Source organism: Aythya ferina (genome assembly GCF_964211825.1).
Source record: "Aythya ferina genome assembly, chromosome: 11".
In the NCBI taxonomy this organism is placed as follows: Eukaryota; Metazoa; Chordata; class Aves; order Anseriformes; family Anatidae; genus Aythya; species Aythya ferina.
Genome location: NC_140307.1, coordinates 14566172 through 14589906, shown reverse-complemented (window position 1 = coordinate 14589906; position 23735 = coordinate 14566172). Strand labels below are relative to the sequence as shown.

Sequence of the window (23735 nt, the reverse complement as noted above, 5' to 3'; positions counted from 1 at the left end):
TTACAGGATGAAATACACTACTGGGGGTAGTAAAACCTACCTAATTTGATCAGTACCTATTGTTTTGTTTTCTAGGTGAATACAGGGAAATTATTCATTCAGAGGGTGGTGAGGCACTGGAACAGGTTGCCCAGAGAAGCTGTGAATGCCCCATCCCTGGAGATGTTCAAGACCAGGATGGACGAGGCCCTGGGCAACCTGATCTCTAGTGGTTGGCATCCCTGCCCATGGCAGGGGGGTCGGAACTAGATGATCTTTAAGGTCCCTTCCAACCCGAGCCATTCTATGACTCTGTGATTTCTATTTCACATCTGTAATGATGTGCCATAGCCACATTGCTCCCTTTGTCTAAAATAAACCTTCCAGTTTTAGAAGGGCTGCAGATGTCTCAAAGACTTTGCAAAATAAGTTTGTATTTTATTTACATTTGCCTCCCTCTGAAGGAACACTTCGCTTTTCCAATGACACATACAGGCCTATGAGTTCGCTCTGACCTAATTCGAATCCTTAATCATCTTTTAAGAGGCATGTTTTCATAGAACTGGAAGAACCAGTTGTAGTATGAAGTTAGATGTCATTTCCTGAATATTCCTTTAAAAAAAAAAAAAAAAAGCAATTCCAACTTTGTTAGGAAGGGATATATTTGAAGTTGTTTCCAAATGAATATATCCACCTGCCTTTTTGCATGTCATCAGCATCACTAGTGAGAACTGCCTTTGACCAGCTCAATCCATGCACAGAAAAGCAGGTCCTTCGCAAGGCAATTGCTGCTTGTGTCAAGGGACTTACGACATGACAGGAACACCGTGATATAAATGGATTCTAGCCTTGCCCTGGGAAACAATATCATCTTGTCAGTAAGCCTGAAGTGCCACATCGCATACTTGCAGGAGAAGCAGTGATGTTTCTTTTTTTAAAAAAATACACTTTACCAGTTCTTTGTGTTGGCTGGCTTGGTTTTCTGAAGAGCCTGCTTAAAATGGCAGAATTCAAAACCAGTACAGTAGGTATTCCCCAGAATTAAGTAAAACTGCTGCTAGGGAGTTCCAGCACCATTTGTCAAGGAGAGAGGTGAGACGGTCCCTGTAGTGGTAGGGGGGTGCAGGGGGAATAACAAGTAACATTGCAGAATTAGTGTTATGTCAGAGCAACAGAGTTTGTGCTGCCTTCTTTTTTCAGAATACAAAGTTAATTTGTATACAGTCTTTCTTCACATACCAATTAAAAAGGGAGTGACTCTACAAGCTGCTTGCTTTCCAAGCCTATCTTTTTTAGCCAGCTGGAAATTTCCAGGCAATAAATTGTTAATTAAAGGTAAAGTAGGCACATTTACATGGTTCTATACTTTCTGTATTCTCTCTACCAGAGAAAGGAAAAAAAATAAAAACAACATCAGCCAGTTCAGCCCCATGGATGCAGTCTTTGATTTAAAGAAAGCTTATCATTTGGACGTTTTCATGCACATGGGATCTCAGGATTTTTTTTTTTAATTATTATTATTATTTTTCTGTGAAAGCAGTGGCATCTTCCAGGTGTCTTTTTTAAAAAGCTTTTGGTTCCTTTCCTTTTCTCCATATCATACTTTCTCATGTTTCCCAGAGGCTCCCATGTCATCATTAACATTCTTTTAGAAAAATGGGTCTGCACAGGAATTCTTTAAGAGCCTATCAGCACCACTCCCAAATTAGCCAGACAGGATACTGTTTGTTTAATTTCGCAAGACCTGTGCTTCACCCAAAGGCAAAAGAGCTACCTCACTGAATTCCCAGCCACAATACGCTTTTAAAGGAATTTTTTGTGGCAGAGGAATTAGTTCTCCTCAATTAGGAACAAAAAATACTGATGCATACAGTCAAGTTGTTGAACAATGTGTAACCAGATGTCTCTTAAATATTCACTATACTTAAGAAAGGCTAAGTGGCTATCTAGTGAAAGCATGATAAGCGCGAAGAAAATCTGTGCTTACGAGTTAGCTGCAAATCTGCAAACTTTTTAAATACTTTATTGTCTGGCATTTTAAAATAGTCAACGGCAGTGCACTGCTGTTTTTTTTAGATGCTTTTACATAGATGGTTTTCCAAACCAAAAGATATGGATTAATACACATTCTTGTCTAGAAAAGAGAGGAATTCACTCTCTAGAAAGATTTTGCTTCCTATTTTTTACTGTTATTGCTGTTATTTTACTATTACTATTAAAAGGTTATTAAAAGGTTATTAAAAGGGAATGCGGTAAGAAATCATTTTTAGGTAGGCATAGGGAAAGCTGCTGCTTTGGCATTACGCCCTCTCGAGCAGTGACACGCTGAGCCCCAAGCCTGGTGTGAGCTGCTCCGAACTTGGTGTGGCTCACAGCTGGATCCAGATTCTGGCCTTCTCAGGAGCAGAGAGAACCAGCCTCTGGTCTGAATTCAGGCCTTAACTGTCTTGTTGCGGGTGAGCTGAAGCTTCATGGCATGACTTGTGGAGGCTGTAGGGAGCTGGCCTCCAAGCCTGCGTCGCAGCTCACGGCCCTTATTTGCCCTGGCAAGTACAGCAGGCCAGCAGCCATTGGACATCCTCTCCTGCCGCGAAGTTACGTCGGCTCAGCAGATCGGTGACAGAACAAGGGAGGAATTTTCTGGTGCAAGTACAGAGCTCAGACAAAGAGGCTGCTTAATTTTCCCTTTGTGCAACCCCATCCCGTGGGGCTCGTGCACGGCTGTGTATTTTCTGCACTATGGGAAGGAGCGTGCGTAGTGGTGACAGAGCGTGTTGTGTCTTGCTCGCTGTGCTAATGAGACAGAGACTTGCCACAAGCAAAAATAGGTTTCTACTTAATTATAGGTTTCATTAATTGTTCTCTGGGTTGCTCGAGCCTCTCTTTGCTGCCTTGATCTCTCCCTGGTGTGGCAGGCGCAGGGTGCGAGCCGTAGCAGCCTCACCGGCCGCTTTCCCCGTCCCATCTTTCCGTGGGCCCCGTCGTTGCAGCTCTGCCTTCCCCGGGCGGGCAGCCGGGCCCCCGCCGTGCCCCAGCCCAGGGGCCTCGCCCCCTGCCCCTTCCTGCGCCGCTGAGCGCAAACCAGCCCCGGCCCCACCGCCGGCACCCAGCGGGGCCCGGCACCCGGCAGCCGGCTCTCCCCCCGGCCCCCGAGCTGCTGCTCTTTCTTTTTCCTTTTTTTTTTTTTTTTTTTTTTTTTTTTTTTTCCATTCCCTGCCAGGAGCAGCCTGGAAGCGGCCCGTGCTGCCTATTTAGAAAGGCAAGGGACGGCTCCCCGCCTTCCCTCGCCCCAAATATAGGCACATCCAGGGCCAAGGGGCAGGCGGCAGCGAGTGGGAGCGGCCAGCCTCCCACCCGGCCGGGGGAAAGGGGTAGGGACGGGCGGGGGAGGGAGGGAGGGAAGGAAGGAAGGAGGGAGGGGAAAAAAAAAAAAGCCCTTTCCAAAAAAGTATTGGATGTCTTGAGGAATGCAGTCGGCCCCCTGGGAAAGTACATATCTGGGAGGCGCTCCCTGCCCGCTGCTCGCACTCCGTCGCCGCCCCGGCCCGCACCGCCCGGCCCCGCCGCCCGCCGGCAGCTCCGCGGGGCCGCGTCTGGCACTGCTCGGCCTCGGGCTCCCGCTCGGCTCCCACCCGTCCCGGTGCTGCTCCAGCTTTCCTTTCGGGTTCACTTCGCGCGGGGACGCGCCCTAGCCCACCGCCACCATGGATGCCATCAAGAAGAAGATGCAGATGCTTAAACTGGACAAGGAGAATGCCTTGGACAGAGCCGAGCAAGCCGAAGCGGACAAGAAGGCAGCGGAGGAGAGGAGCAAGCAGGTCTGCACCGAGGGTCCTGGCGCGGCTGGCACCGGGGCACAAGTTTTTCCAGACCGTTTCTCTCTGATTCCTTTTTTATAAGTACCTTGCTGACCCCTCTCCCGCCCCCCATCTCCTTCCCTGCAGAACTGGTTGAACTAATGAAGCCCTCTTAAAGAGGGATTTTCCCCGTGGCTGGAGGTTTCTGGGGGCCCAGCAGGCAGGAGGTGGTGTTCCCGCACCCTGAGACAGCTGCGTGGCCTCTGTGCTTTTGTCACAGTGGCTTGGCTGAGAGCCGCTGCCTCGAGCAGTGGGTTAGCGAGGGACAGACGTGCTGCAACGTGGTGAAGGAGACGTTAAAGCTGGGTTTGTGTGTCCCCCCCCACCCCATACCACCTAGCAGACTTGTTTTGGCTGCTCCCTCCATCTCCAGGTGTGTCCCTCATTTTCCTGGGCCACTCCAAACCCCCTCCTTCACACATGGGGCTTTATTAGTTTGGGGGAGGGGGGCATGGTGGTTGTAAGTTTCTTGGAGATCCTGAAGGAGGCCAGAGGAGAGGAGAGGGATTTTTAAATGACCTTCCCCCTTTTCAGAGCCCAGGGAAAAATGTCTTTGTGCATTGTATTTCCTCTTGTGCACCTAGTTAGAGGATGACATTGTGCAATTGGAAAAGCAATTGCATGTGACGGAGGATACGAGGGACCAAGTGCTGGAAGAGCTACACAAGTCTGAGGATAGCCTCCTCTCCGCAGAGGAGAATGCTGCCAAGGTATTGTGCCCTTGCCGTAAGCAAAGAGAATCTAACTGTCTCTCCTTCTCTCTCTCTCTGTCCGTCTGTCTTTTTCTGTCTCTTCTGCACTCGCACTTCTCCCTTTGCACGATCACGTTGCCTGCTGCACCTTTTCCTGCCCGCCCTCCCCTCTCCACCACTTTCCACCCGAATCACAGCTGGAGGACGAGCTGGTGGCTCTGCAAAAGAAGTTGAAGGGCACTGAGGATGAGCTCGACAAATACTCCGAGTCCCTTAAAGATGCACAGGAAAAGTTGGAACTGGCTGACAAAAAGGCCACAGATGTAAGTTACCCCTATCCCTTTCACCACCACCCCAATACAGAGACCACACACCCCCGCTGCACAGGCTGGCCAGGACTCCCAGGCAGCGCTCCAAAGCCTTGCTGAAGGCAGGGTCCAGGCACCTCCTGGACAGGGAGGTGGGAGTCACAGCACTGCCTCCTTGCATGAGGTTTGCACACTCTCAGAGGCATTTGGTTGGGTTTCTGCTCACTCAGCACGTGCTTTTCATGTGTATTTGCTGTTCCATGTGCTGTGGATTGTCAATTCAGATGTTGGGGAAAATGGCTCGGGATCGAACGACGTTACCTTGGTAGTAAGAGGAACAGAATCTGAGAGCTAATAGCCGCTAGATCTGGGAGAGGGACAGCCAAGAAGAGCACATCATATAGATCCCACAGATGCAGAAGAGCAAGGGCTGCTAGTTCTGCCTGCAAGAGAGCTGTTCCTAGGCGCACATGCATTAGAGCTGGTGCTGGATACTGGTTGGCTCACTCACTGATCCCTGAGATAAAAGGTCTTCTCCTAGCTTTTCTTATTGGAAATCCATGAGATGGTTTTACTTGTCAAGGAAAAGTTCAGTCCTGCTTGAGCGAAAACTCCCTGGAAGATGATACTTGCAAGGTTTGCAGTTCGGAGGACAGGGATCCTGGGAGCAAGCTGGGGGATATATATAGCTCAGCACTTTATATGGTAATAGTGCAAGAGCGCGTGCCCCTCCCAGGCCCTCATCCCACCCACCTGTCTGCCCCTGACATGCATTTAACGTATTACATGCACGGAACTGTGCAAGTTTACTCTTTCTGCAGCTAAGGTCCAGATCACTATGGCTGCTGCTGTACAATCCAGTTTCTCTCAGAGAACATCTTGGGTCTGAATTACAGGATTAGGCGAAAGCACAGTACTCCCAAAGCGATGACCATCCTTTTCCTATAACACAGCTTTTAAAATTAACCTCAAAGCCATAATAAGAAGACGAGTTGCCGCAAATGAAGCAAGCAAAGTGGTGGAAGGATACTTTTAGAAAGGGAAATGTTACTCAAACCAACTTTGCATGAAAGGCAACATGCTTTTATGCTATTTTACTTTTAAAAAGAGACCACAAAGAAAGGTTTAATTTCAGTACAGCAATTAAGTTGCGTAGCTTTGACAGAGAACTCGACAAACATAAGTGTGCATAGGAATGGGGGAGAGGGATTTTGCGTGTAATGGGGATCAGATGTCTTTCTTCTTCTGTGTATGGCTGCATAGATGAGAGGCAGCTTCCTAGCAGGACGTTTATTTAACTTGTTCAAAGGAACCGCATATAGATCCAGGGGAGATATTCCTTATAAGGAAAAGTATGCAGACTATTTGGAAATAGCTCGCCTAGGATGAAGGCGAGAGAAATGCTACTAGATTCCCTGTTGGAAAGGAACATCTCCCCAGCCAATCCCAGGGCTATTTGCCTTCGCTGGAAAACAGCGTTTGGAAGCTAGTTGAGGGCAATTGTGTTTGCAGTCACCCCTCGGGCGGAGGGTAGGTAGAGCGTCTGGCTTGTTTTCATCGAGATGAACGCCGTGTTTAATGCTATGTGTGGAATACGCCTGGCAGTTGAAGGATGTCTTGCTTCTTCGGCTGCCACGGCAGCTGGCCCAGTATTTGCTCCACAAGCTTGGAAAGAGAGCGAAAAGACGGGGCAGGGGAGGGAGCGCCGGCTGCCTGCAGCGCAAACAGCGGGGGCCGAGGCCGCCTCCCCGGCCTGCCTCCTGCGGAGCCGCCGCATCCCGCGCAGCACCGGGCGGGCGGCGAGGCCCCGGCGCCGAGGCCGGGCAGGGGGAAGGCAGCGGGGCGAGCCCCGCACCGCCAGGGGGCGCCGCCGCCCCGCGCAGCCCCGGGGCGCCCACCTGGACGCGGAGCCTTCGCCGCGCCGGCCTCAGCCCCGGCCCCGGCCCCGGCCTCGGCGCGGGGCCCCGCCGCCCCCAGCCCCGCCCCGGTGCTCGCTGCGCTGCGCTGCGCACCGGGAGACTTCCGGGGCTGGGGCGGAGGCTGCGGGGAGGGAGGCGGCGCGGTGAGGCGAGGCGAGGCCGGGCGCGGGCATGGCGGCGATGAGCTCGCTGGAGGCCGTGCGGAGGAAGATCCGGAGCCTGCAGGAGCAGGCGGACGCCGCCGAGGAGCGGGCGGGGCGGCTGCAGCGGGAGGTGGACCAGGAGCGGGCCCTGCGGGAGGAGGTAGGGGTCGGGGGGGGTGAGCGTCCTCCCCCCCCCCAGCCCGGCCTCGCCGCCGACAAAATGGGCACCTGCGGCTGGGCGGGGGAGGCTGCAGCGCCCGAGGGGAGCGAGATGTCGAGGGAGAACGGATTTGGGGAGAGACGTGAGATCGGGTGGTCCACGCTAGGTGCCGAGCAGGCTTGTGGGTTTTTGCAGCTGCTCGTTGGCTGCGCGTCCCGTCCAGCTTCATTCCCCGGGAGGTAAGCGCCCTGGCTGCTAAGGGCTCAAAGACCTGGGAGCAAAGCAGAGATGGCAGCAGCTGAGCACTTAGCCACAGCGTGTGGAAACACGCCGGCGATGTGATTAGCTGGCCCCTGTCACTGTGCATCTGCACCAGAGCATCTGCAGTATGTTTAGCACAGCAAAAGCAGTAGCTGAGAGTGGAAGGGAGTGGTCTGCACGGTTTTAGGCAGGGACAAGGTCAGGTGTAAGCAGCACGGATTTGTGTAGCAGGGAGATGTGGTTGTGGGTGGTAGTTGCGGCAAAAAACTGATAGTGCTGTTGTTTGCCTTGCCACTGACCTTGGGAACTCCTAGCAGCTGTAACTCATTTTTTTCTTTCTATAAAACGTAGAGTGTCATTTTTGGCAGCGTCTGCTGGTTGCTTGAAAGTGATGCAAAATAAGATTATTTTTTTTTACACACATAGCTTATCCCAGTGTAAAAGGGGTAATTATTGTATTTGCATCTAATGTGGGGCTTGCTGCACGTTCTGGGCAGCAAACTTACAAGGTATGTAGCAGTAGTAAGCCTTCTGATCCCTTTGAGCTGGCCTTCCAAAGGAGCTCAGTATGGCTCCGTACGGGTGGGTGGCTGCTTCATTCTTGCAAGTCATTTCACATACCTAGTGCTTGTTTTTTTGTTTGTTTGTTTGTTTTTTTGAGAGATCATGTCACAGTCGGTAACTTGTCTTCTAAGGGTTTCTGTTTTAAAAACAATTGCATTTGTGTTCTAAGCTTTTATTTCCTATGAGTACAGGCCACCCATTTTCCCACCTTCAACAACACACACAGTTCTAAACAAGGATATTAAGGTTAGTTACAGGGTCACTAAAAATGGGAAGTTTTGGTGATACCTTTGGTGGCAGAAGGAAGAGCACTGGAGGAGCGATTACAGCCTGTTGGTTAAGTCATGCCATTAGAGCTTGGCCACAGGGCAAGGCTTAGAGTTACCATCCAAAAGGGTAATGTTTGTCTGTTTCCTGGAGATAATGTGGAATTCTGCAGAGCGTGTTTGCCTGGTACTTACATATTTGTTTGGAGGGGATCAGCGCTTTGGTGAATAAACCCAGAAAACTGAACTCCCAGGCGCACAAAGACCTGTGCCTCTTCCCTAATGCCAGCCAGGCACGGATTTTTTTTAATTTTTGCTGCATGATTGAGGAGGGAAGCTTTGAGAATGTTGCAGCAGGCAAGCTGAGGTGTGAACTTGACCCTTCCCTTAGTGTATTGCCTTATACGTATAGCATGTGACCAGCTCAAGGTTGTTTTTTTTTTTCTCTTCCTGTGCAAGGTACAGATACGCAAACAATGAAAAAGCTACAGCAGTGGCCAAAGCATTTCGCAGTTTACAACTTTTGATTGTTAAACCAGATTGTTAAAGGTTTGGAGTCTGTGACAAGGAGGCATTGCTTTTAGAGAGTCCCTTTGGTTGTGTGTGTGCATCTCGTGGGGCTGTTAGTAACTGCATTTTCATAATGCAGTTTTCCTTTTTCAATTATATGATTAGCTGGAAAACAGTCTTTCCTACGGCAGTAATAATTAACGCTCAGTTGTAACCTATCCATGGCATCTCTCATTGTGAAAATATGCAGCGTCAAAAATGCAGAAGGCTGTGTTTGCCTGTTCATCGTGGGAGTGCCCCTAATGTCACTGGGGTTTTTCCTTCCTCACCATATAAGGCAGAAGTCCTACTCCGCCGAGTGACTTGGGCCATATAAGGCTGCAACGTTGGTGAAACCTCATTGAGTTGCTGGTGGTGGAGCAGGAAGTAAAAACCTGAACTTTAGTCGCCCTCTGTTTTCTAAGCATATTGTACGCTCTTATCAGGATGAGGAGTCTTGACATGATAATAATTAACTTGTAGCATTACAGATTTCCCAAGGGTGATGTTTCTGAAAGAACATGTATTTCCACCACTCCCAAAGCTGCTTTGTTTCTCAAAAAGTTCAATTTTTTGCTATTCAAAGTTGGCAAATTGCAGGTTTGGAGTCCCACTGTTGGTTACATAGCTAGGTGAAGATTTTTGAGAGGGGCTAATGTGGAATCGTAAGGATCTAGTTTCTTCTACTCCTGGTACAGTGTACTCACTGCCAACACTCAATGTTCAAATACAGATTTACTTCTCAGATGTTAGTGTTACTTCCAGTGTTTCAAGTAGCAGTGTTACTGTTATGTCAGATGCTGTTCACTTGGCTGTTGTATAAGTTCTTGTGTTACTCACAACAAAATTCAGGCTGTGGCCAGCTGTATCGAACTACCTCAGAGTAGTAAAAGCAACAAACAGCAGTTCTTAAATTTTTAGTTGAAGAAAAAGCACTGGTACTTTTGGTGTGATAGCTTTCCCTTTTTTTTTGTTTCCCCCCGCTGGAAATTAAAATTTGTTTGCCCTCACGTATGGCAAGAATATTTGCAGTACTAGTTAAGAGTAACTGCTGTTCTTGGAAGTGTTCTTCTTGGAATAATGGTGATTTTGTATGTTTTGTTTATTTTGAAAGAAATTGAGTTTAATAACGAGGTTATTATGGGAAGGCTGTTACAGAAATTATTCTACAAGTGTGGGTTTGAATATATTAGAAGTAAAAACTTGTAATGATAGGAGGCAGATGTGTTGTACATAACATTAAGCAAATAGGTAATGGAAGAGAGGCAAATCTAGGGGAAATCTGAGGATGACAGTTTGGAGGGGAAAAATAGTATTTTAAGCAATTGTTGCCTGTACCTGGGTCCTTACAAAATGTAACCTTTGCTGGTGCCTTCTTTGTCAGCTCTTAAATAGGTCGCCTATAAGCAAAACTTGTGAGTATTCAAGCACTCTAAATGTTCTCATCCCATCTCTGTAGGAGCTATCTCATTGCAGATATTGATCCAGGTGTATTTTTGCGTGTTTACTTTGAGCTCTTTTTATGGAATTCAAGGAAACATTGGGGCAATACTTACTGCAAAATATGGCAAAAGGGCATAGGTAAAGGATTTGGGCTAATGTGGAAGGATCATGATAGTTTGTGCTGATCTCCTAAAAGGGAAGAAAGGCAATTGGTTCATGTCTGCAAAGAACCAAAGGTAACGTATTCAGGAAACAATGCATAATTCTTCTAGTCCTGTTCTTTCTAGTACACATTGTACGGTCCTTAATGTGCCTTGTGTAAAGGAAGCAATAACTTCATAATTCAATGAGGGCATATACATCTCTACGTGGGCTTTTTAGTGGATGAAGTCAGAAATTACAAAGTGCTCTTAAATGGCACTAGCAGGTACGTGGTGTAACCTTTTGAAAAAGGTGATGTGTGTCTTATCATGAACTAATTTCTGTTCTTTCTGTGCTTAGGCTGAGAGCGAAGTAGCTTCTCTGAACAGACGCATCCAGCTGGTTGAGGAAGAGTTGGATCGGGCTCAGGAGCGCTTGGCTACTGCCCTGCAGAAGCTTGAGGAGGCTGAGAAGGCTGCAGATGAGAGTGAAAGGTGGGTGGATCCACTCCTACTAGCTGGATTACCCTTATGACGAAGGTGGTAGTTGACAGGGTGTGGGCTAGGGAAATAAATTAAACCACTCCTATGTCTCCGCACACATGTAATCCACTCTGTCTTTGGACTTCAGTCACATGGACTTCGGTCACAGTTTGTCTGTAAGGATGTCTGAAATGTATGGGCTTGAATTCTTGTTCGTGTCTCAGCTGTAAAGATAACATTATTCTAGTGCTGCTGTGTGATTCTTAATTTCATTGTGGGTAGAAAATCCCACAAGGAAATAGCAAAGTGCTGGAAGAGGCTTTGATTCTCCTGTTGTTAGGATTTATACATGTAGGTGAGAAAAGCAGAGAGAGATCCCACTAATTCTGTCATATTTAGGCTGGGATTTCCAGATGTTCCTAATAAGAGTTAGGTAGTGCCCATCTTTCACTAATGCAAACTATATTTTATAGCTGTGATAATTCCTTTTGGGAAGGAATCCCAAGTATTCTGGATATTTGTTTCTACCTTGCTAACAGCACAGCCTGTTGAAAAGAAAATACATACTGTGCATTGTGAAATAGTTAAGAAAATTTGTGTCAAACACGTATGGAAGGGGTAACACAATATTTCCTATTATGGAGGTGTTAAAATTTGCTTGTGCAGAGCATGGTGAACTTCAGTGCTTTAGGACTCCGATGTAGAAAAGCTCATGGGAGTCTGCATCTGTTTTTCCATAAACATGATGTCTGTCGATCCTGCAGGGTTTGGAGCGTGCTAACTCACAGTGAGTGTAGAAACGTGGATATCTTCAGTCATATTAGGTCTTTAGAAGCAAGATCCCTTATTTACCTTTCTCGAGAACATTTTATCCTGGAATTTTAAATAAAAAAGGGTAGTGAAGTGATTGAGTTTCTTTGTAGAGCTAAAGTGTGGAAAGAGCTAAAGAAACTTTTTCTTCCTAAATCATGCTGCTTTTGCTCTAAACTTCGAAGTATGGATATACAGGACTAGACCTCTGGTGTGATAAGTCAAATATCTGATATGCTTCATTCATCTTAATGCATCTGTCTGAAAGTCACACTCCAATAGTAGTAGAACTGGAGATGAACTGGCAAACCTTGAACCTTACATTTCCTGTTTTTCATGTCTTTCAGAGGAATGAAAGTTATTGAAAATAGAGCCCAGAAGGATGAAGAGAAGATGGAAATCCAAGAGATCCAGCTTAAAGAAGCTAAGCACATTGCTGAAGAGGCCGACCGCAAGTATGAAGAGGTTAGTTTTTGGGCACAGATCATCTGTTTCTAAGACATTTAAGCTGTTATTGTAATTCCTTTTTATTTTTGTTCTTGTTTTTTTTTTTTTTTTCCTGATTAAAGTGCAAAAGATTGCAAACACCACTGTTTGCAGCTGCAGAAACAAAAACAGGCACCTGGATGCCTTCAGGGACAAGGTAGCAGGAGATCTGTACTCAGATCTTTGTGCTAAAACAGTTGAGAGTATTCCCTGGTTTCTTAAGGACCCTCTCGCAGGGAGAAAAAATATTTTAAAGCTGCCTTTCAATGAATTGAAAAAAGAGATCTTGAAAAAGGTCAGGTAACAAAGACCCAAGTTAATGCTGAAGATACCGCATGATGAAACCCACATGTTAACCAGAAAATGGGAAGAGGTCCAACTGCGTGCTTTGTGGATTCTACGGACAGATGTTGTTGGCTGCAGCAATGGGTTATCCATGAATGTCACTTGCTTTTGCCTGTAGGTAGCTCGTAAGCTTGTGATCATTGAGAGTGACCTGGAGCGAGCTGAGGAACGTGCTGAACTATCAGAAAGGTAAGTGTTCGACTGTCCCTGAGATGCCTGTGAGGTGCCACAAGACAGTAACTGTAACAGCATGAAACACTGGCAGTACACCCTGCGTTCAGCTCAAAGCTATGTTTTGCTCATTTACTCTAATGGTTGAAATAAATGGTCAGCACCAAAGTAAATGTGTTTGTATGTGTGTGCGCGTGTTTTGTCACTGCATGCTGTACCTGCACACTGATTTTGTGAATGGCTTTTGTGCATTTCATGTGTTCACTAACAGCCAAGTCCGACAGCTGGAAGAACAGTTAAGAATAATGGATCAAACCTTGAAAGCATTAATGGCTGCAGAGGATAAGGTACTGATACTAATAAACAGTTTTTAGGTTTAACTGCAACCCAAGTCTTTCAGCTTCCATAGCCAGTTAGCTCACTCAGTAACAAATAGATCCTCACTGTGCTCTTTACTCCCTTTGCATCTTGCTTTGGTGTTTTTCTTTGGTCTCTTTTTTGTTTATTTGTTCATTTTTGCCTTTAAAACTGATCTCTTATGCAGCCAAAAAGAAGCTGAACTATCTCACGTGTAAATGCTTTGTAAATATTTCTGTGTAAGCCAAAGGCTGTAGATAATTTGTGTCTGGTTGTCATCTTAATGCACACTTAAAATGGAATTTGGCATTGTAAAATGTTGCTTTCAGTCTGTGATAGATTCAGCTGCTTTTGAGGCCGTTCTTTTGCTCTGTAATTGTTTTCATTTTTCTCTATCTTTTCCCCCTTTTTTTTTCTCCTGTTTCCTTTGCTTGACTGAATCTTCCATCCACCCCTTTCCTGCCTTCCTTCCGAAATAACAGCAAATGTGCTGAGCTTGAAGAGGAGTTGAAAACTGTGACCAACAACCTGAAGTCGCTGGAGGCTCAGGCTGAGAAGGTAGGCTAGAGACTTGTGTGAGAATGTGCTCATTATGCTATCCCCTAGATTGGCCTTTGCCATCTTTTTTTATGATCGCTTTGCAGTATTTCAGCAGGACAATTTACAGGCTGCCCAGGGAGGTTGTGGAGTCTCCTTCTCTGTAGATACTTAAGGCCCATCTGGATGCCTACCTGGGCAGCCAGCTCTAGGGAACCTGGTTTTGGCAGAGGGGTTGGACCTGATGATCTCTTGAGGTCTCTTCCAACCCCTACAATTCTGTGATTTGTTAGTGAAGCATTTGGACTTAATACTCAGTTCATATCTGGCTATTATCAGAACTTTGTATTCCTTTAGGTTCCACATAGATTAGTATTATTTGAACATATCTACTGCTAAATAGTCTAACATAGTTTAGTATTCTTTATATAATATGACTCAAAATGGCATTTGTGTGCTAATCTTTAATTTGTCCAAATGCCATTCATCTTTAATACTAATTTCTACTCAGAGTTTTTGCTGTACCCTGCTAGAATACAACTCAGGGAAATTTTTCTCTTGAAGTAAGTTGTATATGACCACAGTCTGGTAAGAGGAATTCAGTTATACCCGCATTAATTTCTTTTACACAGTTGATCTATTAGAAGAGTGGTATTTTTTATACACATAGAATGCTTGATCTAATATCAGTGATCTTCTTTCTAATTACAGTACTCACAGAAAGAAGACAAATATGAGGAGGAGATTAAAGTCCTGACTGACAAACTGAAGGAGGTAAAACTAGAGCTGTTCTTTATAACAGATCTTTGACTAAAATTTTGATTCTTTTAATATAAAAACTACTTTGATTCTTTAAGGATGAACATGTCATTTTGGGGTATAGTGTTGGATGTCATTCCTAAAAAGGAGCATTGCCGTGTTGTTTTAATCATTTTTAGTCTTATTCCTCTCATTGTCCTTTTTTCCCTCATATGAATTGCTGTTCTTCTATTTGTAAGTAATATGTATTCCCTACAATCGTTTGTACTGGTCTTGACTTCAGGCTGAGACCCGTGCTGAATTTGCTGAGAGGTCAGTAACCAAGCTGGAGAAGAGCATTGATGACCTAGAAGGTATGGTCTTTGTTTTCCTTATTTACTAAAGAAATACAGATCTTTTATTCTCCTGGTTTTATCTAGTACACAATTCTACTTGCCTAACTTGTCCTGCTTATATAAATACGGTTTGTTTAAAAAGTTCTTTAAAAAAAAAAAAAAAATCTAATTGAAATATATTGATGACTTAAATGTTTCAGGTGAACAGTGTTTTGCTCTTGCCTGTTCCTTTTCTCTGATGTTCTCAAGACTCCTTTCATTTTCTGCTTTACACTTGTCTACTTGGAGTTTTATAAATGTATAGGGTAAATGATTAGATAAGTAGCATTAGCTTATTATAAAGGTGGTGAAGAGTTAGGTTTCTAGTAGTTAAGAATGTAACAGGCTGACGTAATTTATTATTGTGATCAGGGCAGGCATTTTGTGACATAGAACAGTTGCTGGTTTTCAGTAAATCTTTTGGATTGTATATATACTTGGGAGGACAGCTTATTTAAATTCATGGAGTTTGTTTTAAGGTTTTGTTAAATCTTTCAGATCTGCAGTAGAATGTGCTTTCTCCCTCCAGAGAAAATAATTCAGCAGTGCTTGGTAATAAAAAGTTGTATGGAGTTCACTACTTAGATGTGTTACATAGTCTAGGATTTAATAAGCTCGATTGCTTGGCATGTCAGACTTAGGTGTAAAGGGTACAAAATATAGCTGGGGAACTGCTGCAAGTTTATGGTCGCTGACTCAGGAAGCAGAAAAGAAAAGCTAAGTTCTTAGAACAAAAATTCTCTGTTAAAAAGTGCTTGACAGATCACCCAAACCAAAACATGTTTTTTTGTTGTTGTTGTTTTGTGAGTGTGTGTGTTTTTCTAAAAATAAAAGGAAAAATTAACATATTTCTTGAGACCCATTTTCAGATCTCCTGTCCCTGGTACTGACTTCTGTAACTCCTGTGTGCCCTCCTAATGTGCATTAGAACAAAAATTTAGGGCAGGGAAACAGATTTAGCTTCCCATATACACTTTGTTTCCTTCATCTTGTTTATATCACAGGTTGTCCCACTGGCAGTGCAGTTAATGAACTTGTCATATGAAACTACTCACAGTTGTTTTTTTTTTACTCTTCCTTAATCTTTTATTTTCTTTTTTTGTTGTCCTGTCTGCTGCAACAATTCTTCCTGTGCATTCTTACCCTTTTCTGCTGCTTCTGGATGGTATCACATGCCATTGCCTTCATCTTCCATCCCACGATCACACTCCATTTCCTCGTGCACCTCTTCTTTCCCTGGGGGGAATGTTAGATGAGCTATATGCTCAGAAATTGAAGTACAAAGCCATCAGTGAGGAGCTCGACCACGCTCTCAACGATATGACTTCCATGTAAATGTCTTCCCAGCTTGTGCCTGCACCTGCTTCCCTGCCCTCATTGATTGCGCGGTTCCGGCTTTGTGAAATCATACTCCCTCTGTAGCGGGAGACGCATTTCTTTAGCGAGACTAGGTGTACAAAATACCATGAACAATTTCTTTACCGTGGCAAAGTGTGGGTGAGTGTTGTGCCTAGCCTGGTAAATACTCATGGTGATTTTGTAAGCTAATCAATGAGCTAATGAGCTTGCGTTTACTCTTTCAGTATGTATCTGCAATCCTTATGTCTTGCAGTTGCCCTTTGTAGCTCTGCACTTATCCTTTCAGTTCACCTCTGTTCATGTATTTCCTATCGGACCCATCATTTTGAATTTGCCAAAAGATGATAATCTCAGTATACATGTTGCATTGAGTGTGTTTTGCTCTGGTAAAGCTCTTAGAAGAGTTTCAAAGGAATTTAGACTTAGCTCTGTTAATAATAGTGGAATAGTGGAATGCGTGTGTCTTAAATATCCTAGACTGCTCTGAAATTTTCTGCTGTTAGCATTAAGTTACAAGTGTGAAAAATAGGAACACTTTATGATTTAGACCCATGAAAGTGACAGTTGAAGTGTAGGTTATTTCTGCATATTTTGTGGAGGGTAGTAGTAATTTAATTTATAAATAGCAAAAGTGTGGTAAAAACAACTTTAGTTATAAGGAGAGAAAGAAAAATCATTTTAGGTGGGAGAAAAACAAAACGATCGGTTGTAAGGTGCGACTAGTCCATGCAGTGATTCATACACACTGACTCTTCCTGCATTGATGTAAAACTCTGAACAGAGGTCAGCTGTGCTAAATCCACCTTCCCATGCTCATAACATTTCATTTGCATGAACCCCTGTAGAACTGACATGGGAAGAGTTGTGGCTTTCTCAAGTGCTTGTGAGGTGTGATGTCCAGTCCTAGAACTTTTGGAAGCTAGCACTTCCAGCAAGACATTAGCTCTGAGCAGGGCTTAACATGTATTTTGTGTGCACCCGTATTTTAAATATTTTTTCCTTGGTGTTTTTTTTTTTTAATCCCCACATTTCTACATTGCTTTCCTCCTTTTCTTCCACAACTTATTAGGGGTCTAATATTGATTGCTTTGTATGCTTTGATTGTGATGTACCAGCACATCAGTTTAGTCAGTGGCTTATCAAACAAATAGATTCTTTTTTTTTTCCTCCTCTGTATACAGAGATTACACTATTTCGTCCATTTGGGATATTTCCAGATAGAAAACAGGCTTTAAAATGTAGTACTGGTACATGAGGAAATTGCTGTAGCATTCCAATCCCAGCATGGTGTGGCATTTCACTAGTAGTCATCCTGGCATGCTGGATTCTGTTGTGTGCTGCTTTTTTGGACTTTTTTTTTCCTGCGCTTTTTTATTTCCTATCTTATCTCACTTTTTCTTTTCATGCAGATAATTTTCTTTGCTTCACTTCTCCAAAGACATCTTCATCAGGTTGGATAAAACATCTTGCCAAGATTTTGGATGTTTCATGGTTCACTGTCCTGTCTTCTAGCATACTTGACTCTATCCTTCTAGCACCTGTCTCGGAATATGCTTTTTGTGCTCTATTGTACAGAAACTCTACATCTCTCAATGTAAAATAAACATCCCAGCTGTATCCCTTTTGCTATCCCCTTGCCTTTTATTTATTTAAAGAGCCACTTCAGTTATTAATAAAAAATAATATACTTTTTTGGCCATTAGGGATTTAATTTTTGTTGATGCTTCCATTTTTCTTCTACAAACAATTTTACCTGCCTGTTGACAATACAAAGCCAGCGGCAGGAGTCTATGGGATAAGGATAACATTCTTGATATTCTGGGGTTAATACTGACCAGTTATGGTCTCACTCTTTTCCAAACTATGATGCAGATAAAACAACAAATTTAATGTGAAATGTTTCAGTTGTTATTGTTGGGCCAAAATCTACAAAAACATTACTGCCTTAAGGTCACTTGGTCGTGGGAGCATAGCTGAAAGCAGTTCAGCCTTTGACACTAGATTTTTCACTTTAAAGCCCAAAATTTTCTCCTAGCTTGATGCTGAAGATTTCCTGTTTTTATGTCAATATGTTATTCAGCTTAATTCTGAGAGATTTAAAGGGGCAGTATCAAAAATTCAAAATACTTTGCAAAAAGTTTTCCCCTCTTTTGCACCTTGATTGGTCAGTGAAGATACTGTGTGCTTACTTTTTCATTAGACTGTTCTTGAGTGGCAGGATGTGATTGAAAATTCAGCAGAGATTTCAGTAGATTTCCACTCTTGTACTTAGCTCAGATTTGTGAGTTTAAATTTTAGACTCATGAGAAATGTCTTAAAATTGGAACAGAAAACTTCTCATTATTAATGTAATAATGTGATGATTCTGCTACAATGCTACACTGATTTCAGGTTTGAAAGCTTAAACGTTGACTTTCAGTTGATTTGGTAGTGCCTAGTTGAGTATGAAGCATTAAATAGTGACACTTTTTTTTTTTTTTTTGTAGCTATTTGCCACTAGGAAATTTAACTTACTTATTTTAATTTCATTTTCTTCACAATTAAGTTATTTTTCAGTTCATGTTCAGGTGAATCAGTTTAAACTGAATTGATTTCTGATTACACTTATTACTACATATATTGCTAAAGTTCCTAAGTTACAGTGGCTAAGTAATCTCCAAACGTAGCACAGCTGAGTTCTAGCTTATCTTGTAAATGTGGCTTTCTTGGGATACCTATCAGCAATCACAGGTTGTACAGTTATTTGAGTTCAATACCTTAGTACTTATCAGTTAAGATACAGTAAGTGAATACACTTGGTGTATTGCAACTGAAAAGTAAAATGTTTAGTGTGAAGGTTAATTACAATTGGATGAGTATTTGTAAAATGACTGAAGCGAATGTGGTTAACTTCACACATGCAAATGTCGTGGGGAACATGGTCCTGCCATTTAGCAGGTTAACCAGTGCATGTTGTGCTACAGCAACTCCAACCCCTTAATCTGTTGAATTCTTTTATTGTCTTTTACTTCTTTTATTATATGTTTTTTCTTTGCAATACTGTTGCTTCTGAAGAAATAGCAAAAGAAAAACCCAATGTAGAAACCTAGTAATATTAAAAAAAAGAAAAAAAAAGTGGAAAATTCACAGTTGTTCTGAATGTCAGTATTTAATTAAAAACTTCTGTTCAAACATGCATCATCAGTCATCTGCACTGGGGGGTGATGAGTGTCTGGACAGAGGATTAGAAATGGGTAGCAAAGTGCATATATCCAGGTAGCCGCCCACAGAATGTGTAGCTGGCTGTGCTGCACTGATGTTAACTCCACGGAGCTGTTCAGGTTTCTCAGTGCACTGTACTTCAGCACGCTGTCACCCTTGGATATGACCTGTACATCAGGCTGTACATCCAACAAGGTCTGGCCATGTGTAGGTAGTAGCATACATGAGTGGTTGACAGAAGTTCAAAGCTGGCTCTGACATTTCATTTGCCTGGGATACGCGATGTGCAAGGGTAGCTCCGCTGAGGTTGAGCTTCAGGGGTTGTGCACCAGAAGTCAAACACACTGCTTGGCCCAAAGTGGCCATGTACGGAGCCAGGACCTTTGGCTCTATCTGCATGATAAATCATAACCTCGCCAGACTTGTGTACAGGTAGTCAAGAGCTGACTTTACACTCACAACGTTTCCACACTTGACCTGGGGTTTTAGTCTCATTGTGGTTGTTGAGAAACACTGGAAGTTTCTGCCTCAAACCAAGAGATTAATTCTCTGTGATGAAGGTAAGCATAAAGTTTGTGATTCAAATTCTGTTGTTGTATTTGAATAACAACTAAATACATTTTGCCAAACAAAGTAGAATTTTTATTATGATGATGTCTCAATGTTTTTTCCATGTGTGTCTTAGTGTCAAATGTTATCCTCATAGTAGAGACAAAAAAACAATTGTTTCTGGACCAAGAACAGAATTGTGAAACGTGTCCTGCTTTTACTGAGCTGGCTGTTGGAGTTTAGGCTGTGGGGAGAAGTTGTCAGGAGCTGTCACTCGGTGCAAATGTGTTGTATGGAGTAACTCACTGCTTTTAAAAAAAAAAAAAAAAAAGAAAGAAAAAAAGCTTTGCTATTGCTGTGGGCTGTTATGTCCAAGTCCCACAGGGGAAGAGGATTTTTGTGAAAGCTGTTAAGAATCTTGTGGAAAGAACCAGTCTTTCCCTGTAGTGGAATAATCTGGGATCAAGAGGTCAGGAGTACTGTTTGAATCTAGACTATTGAGTCCAATATAGACAATTAGAGAAAAAAATAATCATCAAAGACCATCAGAGAACTTCTTCTTTCTGCAGAACACACTAAATTCACTGTTGCATCATAGCTGTGGGTGTTCTGTTTGACCATGGAAGTGAACCATCCTGTCAATTTGCTGTATTCAAGCTGTGCAGATTTTCACGCTTCCATTTCATTTTCACCAATTGTTTTGGGGTTGTCTTTTTATAAAGTACCACTGGACAATTTACAGATATTGTAATGTGTTAATATCAGTGATAACAATATGTTTACCCATCAAAAATACCATTTGGGCTGTCAGATTCCTCAGTAAAGTTATACAGTGAGAGTCAAACCTAGGGGCAGGCAGTTCATGCTCTCAGCATCACTCCTGCTGTTGGTTAGACTGGTTATGACACAGTTGCTTTCTGGCAGCTGACAGATGACGTTCCACCACATTGTGAAAAATGCACAAAGAAAATTGGCACTCATAAAACAAATCTTTCATGCATTGTTCATGAAGGTTAAAGCAGGACTTCATTCTTCTAGGAATATAGCTGCTGTTCTTCCATTTGTATTCCCATTTGCCTGTCTCACAGCTGTTCTCTGCATTGGAGTTTTAGCAAGTCCTTTGCAGATTGTAGTAGCTGTTCCTTGGAGTAGCTATTAATTACCAGAGTTCTAGGAAACAAAGGTAAAACGTTTCTGTTACTGAACTGTCTGTGGTGTGACCAGTTTCTTTATTAACTTACTTATCTGTTTTCTCTGTCTAATCTGTCTTCATTCTGCCTCTTTTTCCTTCTAACCTGCTTGCTGCCTGTACAGACCAACTCTACCAGCAACTTGAGCAAAACAGTCGCCTAACTAATGAACTAAAGCTGGCATTGAATGAGGATTAAACTTTGTTGTGACTATGTTGTTAACTTATTTAAAAACTGCTTATTCTGAAAGTTCCTCAAGAATGAATCAGTAAATGTAGAAATAAGCAAGAAACATAGACGTTGATTTTTCAGATTGTTGATTCTGCAGTATATTAATGGATTAAATTCTAATCTTATTTTGGAAAAATACACAAATGCTTCTTCTGAGGAGGCTTTCGTGTATCTGTATTCACACCTCCTTCAGAGGAGCAGTGTGCTCTTACTTTGGCTGTGCAATAGCTTTCCACTTCAGTAAACACGTAACAGCACTTAGCTAAGTGTCCAGAAAGTAGCAGCCTTTCTTCTGGAGAGACCTGCTGCTTTGTTGATGTCATGAGTTGGCTCTGGGAGTTTTACTAGAAAGTGGATGAGAGAAAATTGTTCACCAGGATTCATGTTTCAGAACCAACACAAAGTATACTTACAGCTGTTTTGTTATCTGGAGACTTCAATGCATAAATTTTGCATTACTATGAAATGGGCTTGTATTTAATTTCAAAAAAAAAAAAATATTAAAAAAATATAAAGAAAAAAAAATGCTAGGAATGAGAGCTCTACCTGAAAATACCTGGTCAGTTTAAAGGTATGCTTGCATTAGTATGAAGTTACTGTTATTGGATTCTGGTATGACGCAGTTCTAAAACATTGTGCTTATTTATTGTATCATATAAGTGTGTTAAAATGACAGTCCTATAAAAATGTGCATGCAACATAAAACTACTAACTTTTTTTAGGTTTTAGAAGAAACACATTTCTTAAAAGTCACTTGACTGAAGGGGAGATTGGTTTTAATTTCTTGTTTGTTCTTTGCAAGTTCTGAAATAAATTAACCTTACTTACGGGTCTGCAAAGAACTCAATCATTTTCTTTTTGCCCTAATTAAAAAAAATTAAATCCATTCACTGTCTCAGTTTCCTATAGCAAAGAACTTCTAGAACACACAAGAACCTAATCTCTGGCAGTGCATTTTATAAACAAATGTACCTGCAAACAGTTCTAAACTTGCATTGCTTGCCATTTGTTCTATTAATTTGGAATTATATCTGGATGTGTTGTCTGGAGATATCAGTATTTATGAGCATGCACATTTCTTACCTTATAAACCCTTGATTAGAAATGATCATTGCATGCCTTCATATTCTGAGAATCAGTGCCTCTGAAGAACTACTATTCATGTTTTGATTTTCTAATCCCACAACAGAGAAAGTGGCGCATGCCAAAGAAGAAAACCTTAATATGCATCAGATGCTGGATCAAACTTTACTGGAGTTAAACAACATGTGAAAACCTTCTTAGCAGCAACCACATTATTTGTTATATTATTTTTACACCTGCTTGCCGCGAAGCCCCATAAACATGTCGTTATTTTAGTTTCACCACAGTCACAAGAACATCAGCTAAATTATCAGGCAGGGGTCAGGGAAACACCAAAATGGGCAAGCCATATGCAGGTTAAGCTAATACGTTACGGTTTAATTGTGCCATTTCCCAAGAAAATGTTACCTACACTTTGTAGAGAGTTCAGTAATTTGATGTGCTTAATCTTTTGAAGGACCCTGGCTGTCTGAAAGTGTCCCACCTCAAGTGCCACCACAACTTTTAACAAGAATGATGATACATATTCAAAAGAGATTAAGTGGAAATGGTGCTATTTTCAACAAAAGGTTTTACTAAAGTCTTTTGTGTGATACCAGATAAGTCAGGAGTAGTCAAGCATAGTAATTTATTTTTATCAGAATTTTACTAATCTGTGAGGATTTGGACTTTCTGTGCCTTCTAATTCAATAAAATAAAGGTTATGTAAGCAGCAGCAAAAAGCAAAGGGTTGTGAAGGTTTTAAATTATGTACTTCTGACTCATTACAGAAGTGTAGGTCAACATTTCACCTTGAGTATTCGTTCAATTGTATTTTTCATGTTGAAATGAAAGATTCAATAAATTCAGGAGAAAACTAATTTGGAAGAGATTGTTTTAAAATGTATTTTATTTGTGTGGAGCTTGGGGAGGGGGTGGAATTTATAAATCGATATTCGCCTCACTTTATTTTTCACACTTTCTTTTGAGCAGTTTTAAAAGTATACCTGTATGTAAACATTGTATAATGATATGGAATAAAATGCACATTTTAGGACATTTTTTAAATTTTACTCTACTGTGATTTGTTTTTCATCATATTAGTTACCTGTCTGTGTATTGCTGTGTAAAATATGCACACGTGTGCTGGGTGTCATTGAGATGCATCATTACCACATTGGCTTTCGGTTTCTCCTTTGCTATCAGGTTAATGTATAAAAGTATAAAAACACAAACAAATGCAGTGGTTTGGACTTGCATGGACTTGCAGCTGCTTAAAAGGGCCATTTGAGAACTGTACTGCAGGAATCTATCCCTGTCACCTGATTGTACTCCCAGATGGGTGCAGACAGCAACCACCACTCAAGAGAAGACAAGAATTTCAAAAATTAATACTTGTTGATCAAAACTGTTTTCAGTAGAAGCACTGTGTGACTTCATTGGCTTCTGTTGGGAAGTGAGCCCTAACAGCTGTGTTCTTCGAAATGCTACCCTGTACTTGTTCATCTTAACTGTTAATATGTATTAATTTACTTTGACA

General features: G+C 42.6%; 1 protein-coding gene across 22 annotated transcripts; it reads left to right on the top strand.

The window, feature by feature from the left end:
- The first annotated feature begins 3441 nt into the window (after positions 1-3441).
- TPM1 (tropomyosin 1) lies at positions 3442-23263 on the top strand. 22 transcript variants are annotated; one of them, XM_084531640.1, is made up of 10 exons: positions 3447-3797; positions 4726-4851; positions 10643-10776; positions 11922-12039; positions 12524-12594; positions 13416-13491; positions 14182-14244; positions 14513-14582; positions 15856-15934; positions 17372-17579. In XM_084531640.1, the coding sequence occupies exons 1-10, from the start codon at positions 3684-3686 to the stop codon at positions 17373-17375; spliced, it is 855 nt and encodes a 284-aa protein (XP_084387766.1). In that variant the 5' UTR covers positions 3447-3683; the 3' UTR covers positions 17376-17579. The 22 variants fall into 22 exon arrangements, with proteins under 22 accessions (XP_084387760.1, XP_084387749.1, XP_084387769.1 ...); XM_084531635.1 differs by lacking the exons at positions 15856-15934; positions 17372-17579 and adding exons at positions 4421-4546; positions 22323-23263 and having other exon boundaries at positions 3471-3797; XM_084531636.1 differs by lacking the exon at positions 17372-17579 and adding an exon at positions 4421-4546 and having other exon boundaries at positions 3471-3797; positions 15856-16056.
- Positions 23264-23735: the final 472 nt, after the last annotated feature.

Coding starts and splice junctions, on each gene's coding strand:
- TPM1 (XM_084531635.1), top strand. CDS start 3,684: ATGGATGCCATCAAGAAGAAGATGCAGATGCTTAAACTGGACAAGGAG. Junction 4,547..4,725: donor CAGAGGAGAATGCTGCCAAG/GTATTGTGCCCT, acceptor CCCGAATCACAG/CTGGAGGACGAGCTGGTGGC. Junction 14,583..22,322: donor GAGCATTGATGACCTAGAAG/GTATGGTCTTTG, acceptor ATCCCACAACAG/AGAAAGTGGCGCATGCCAAA.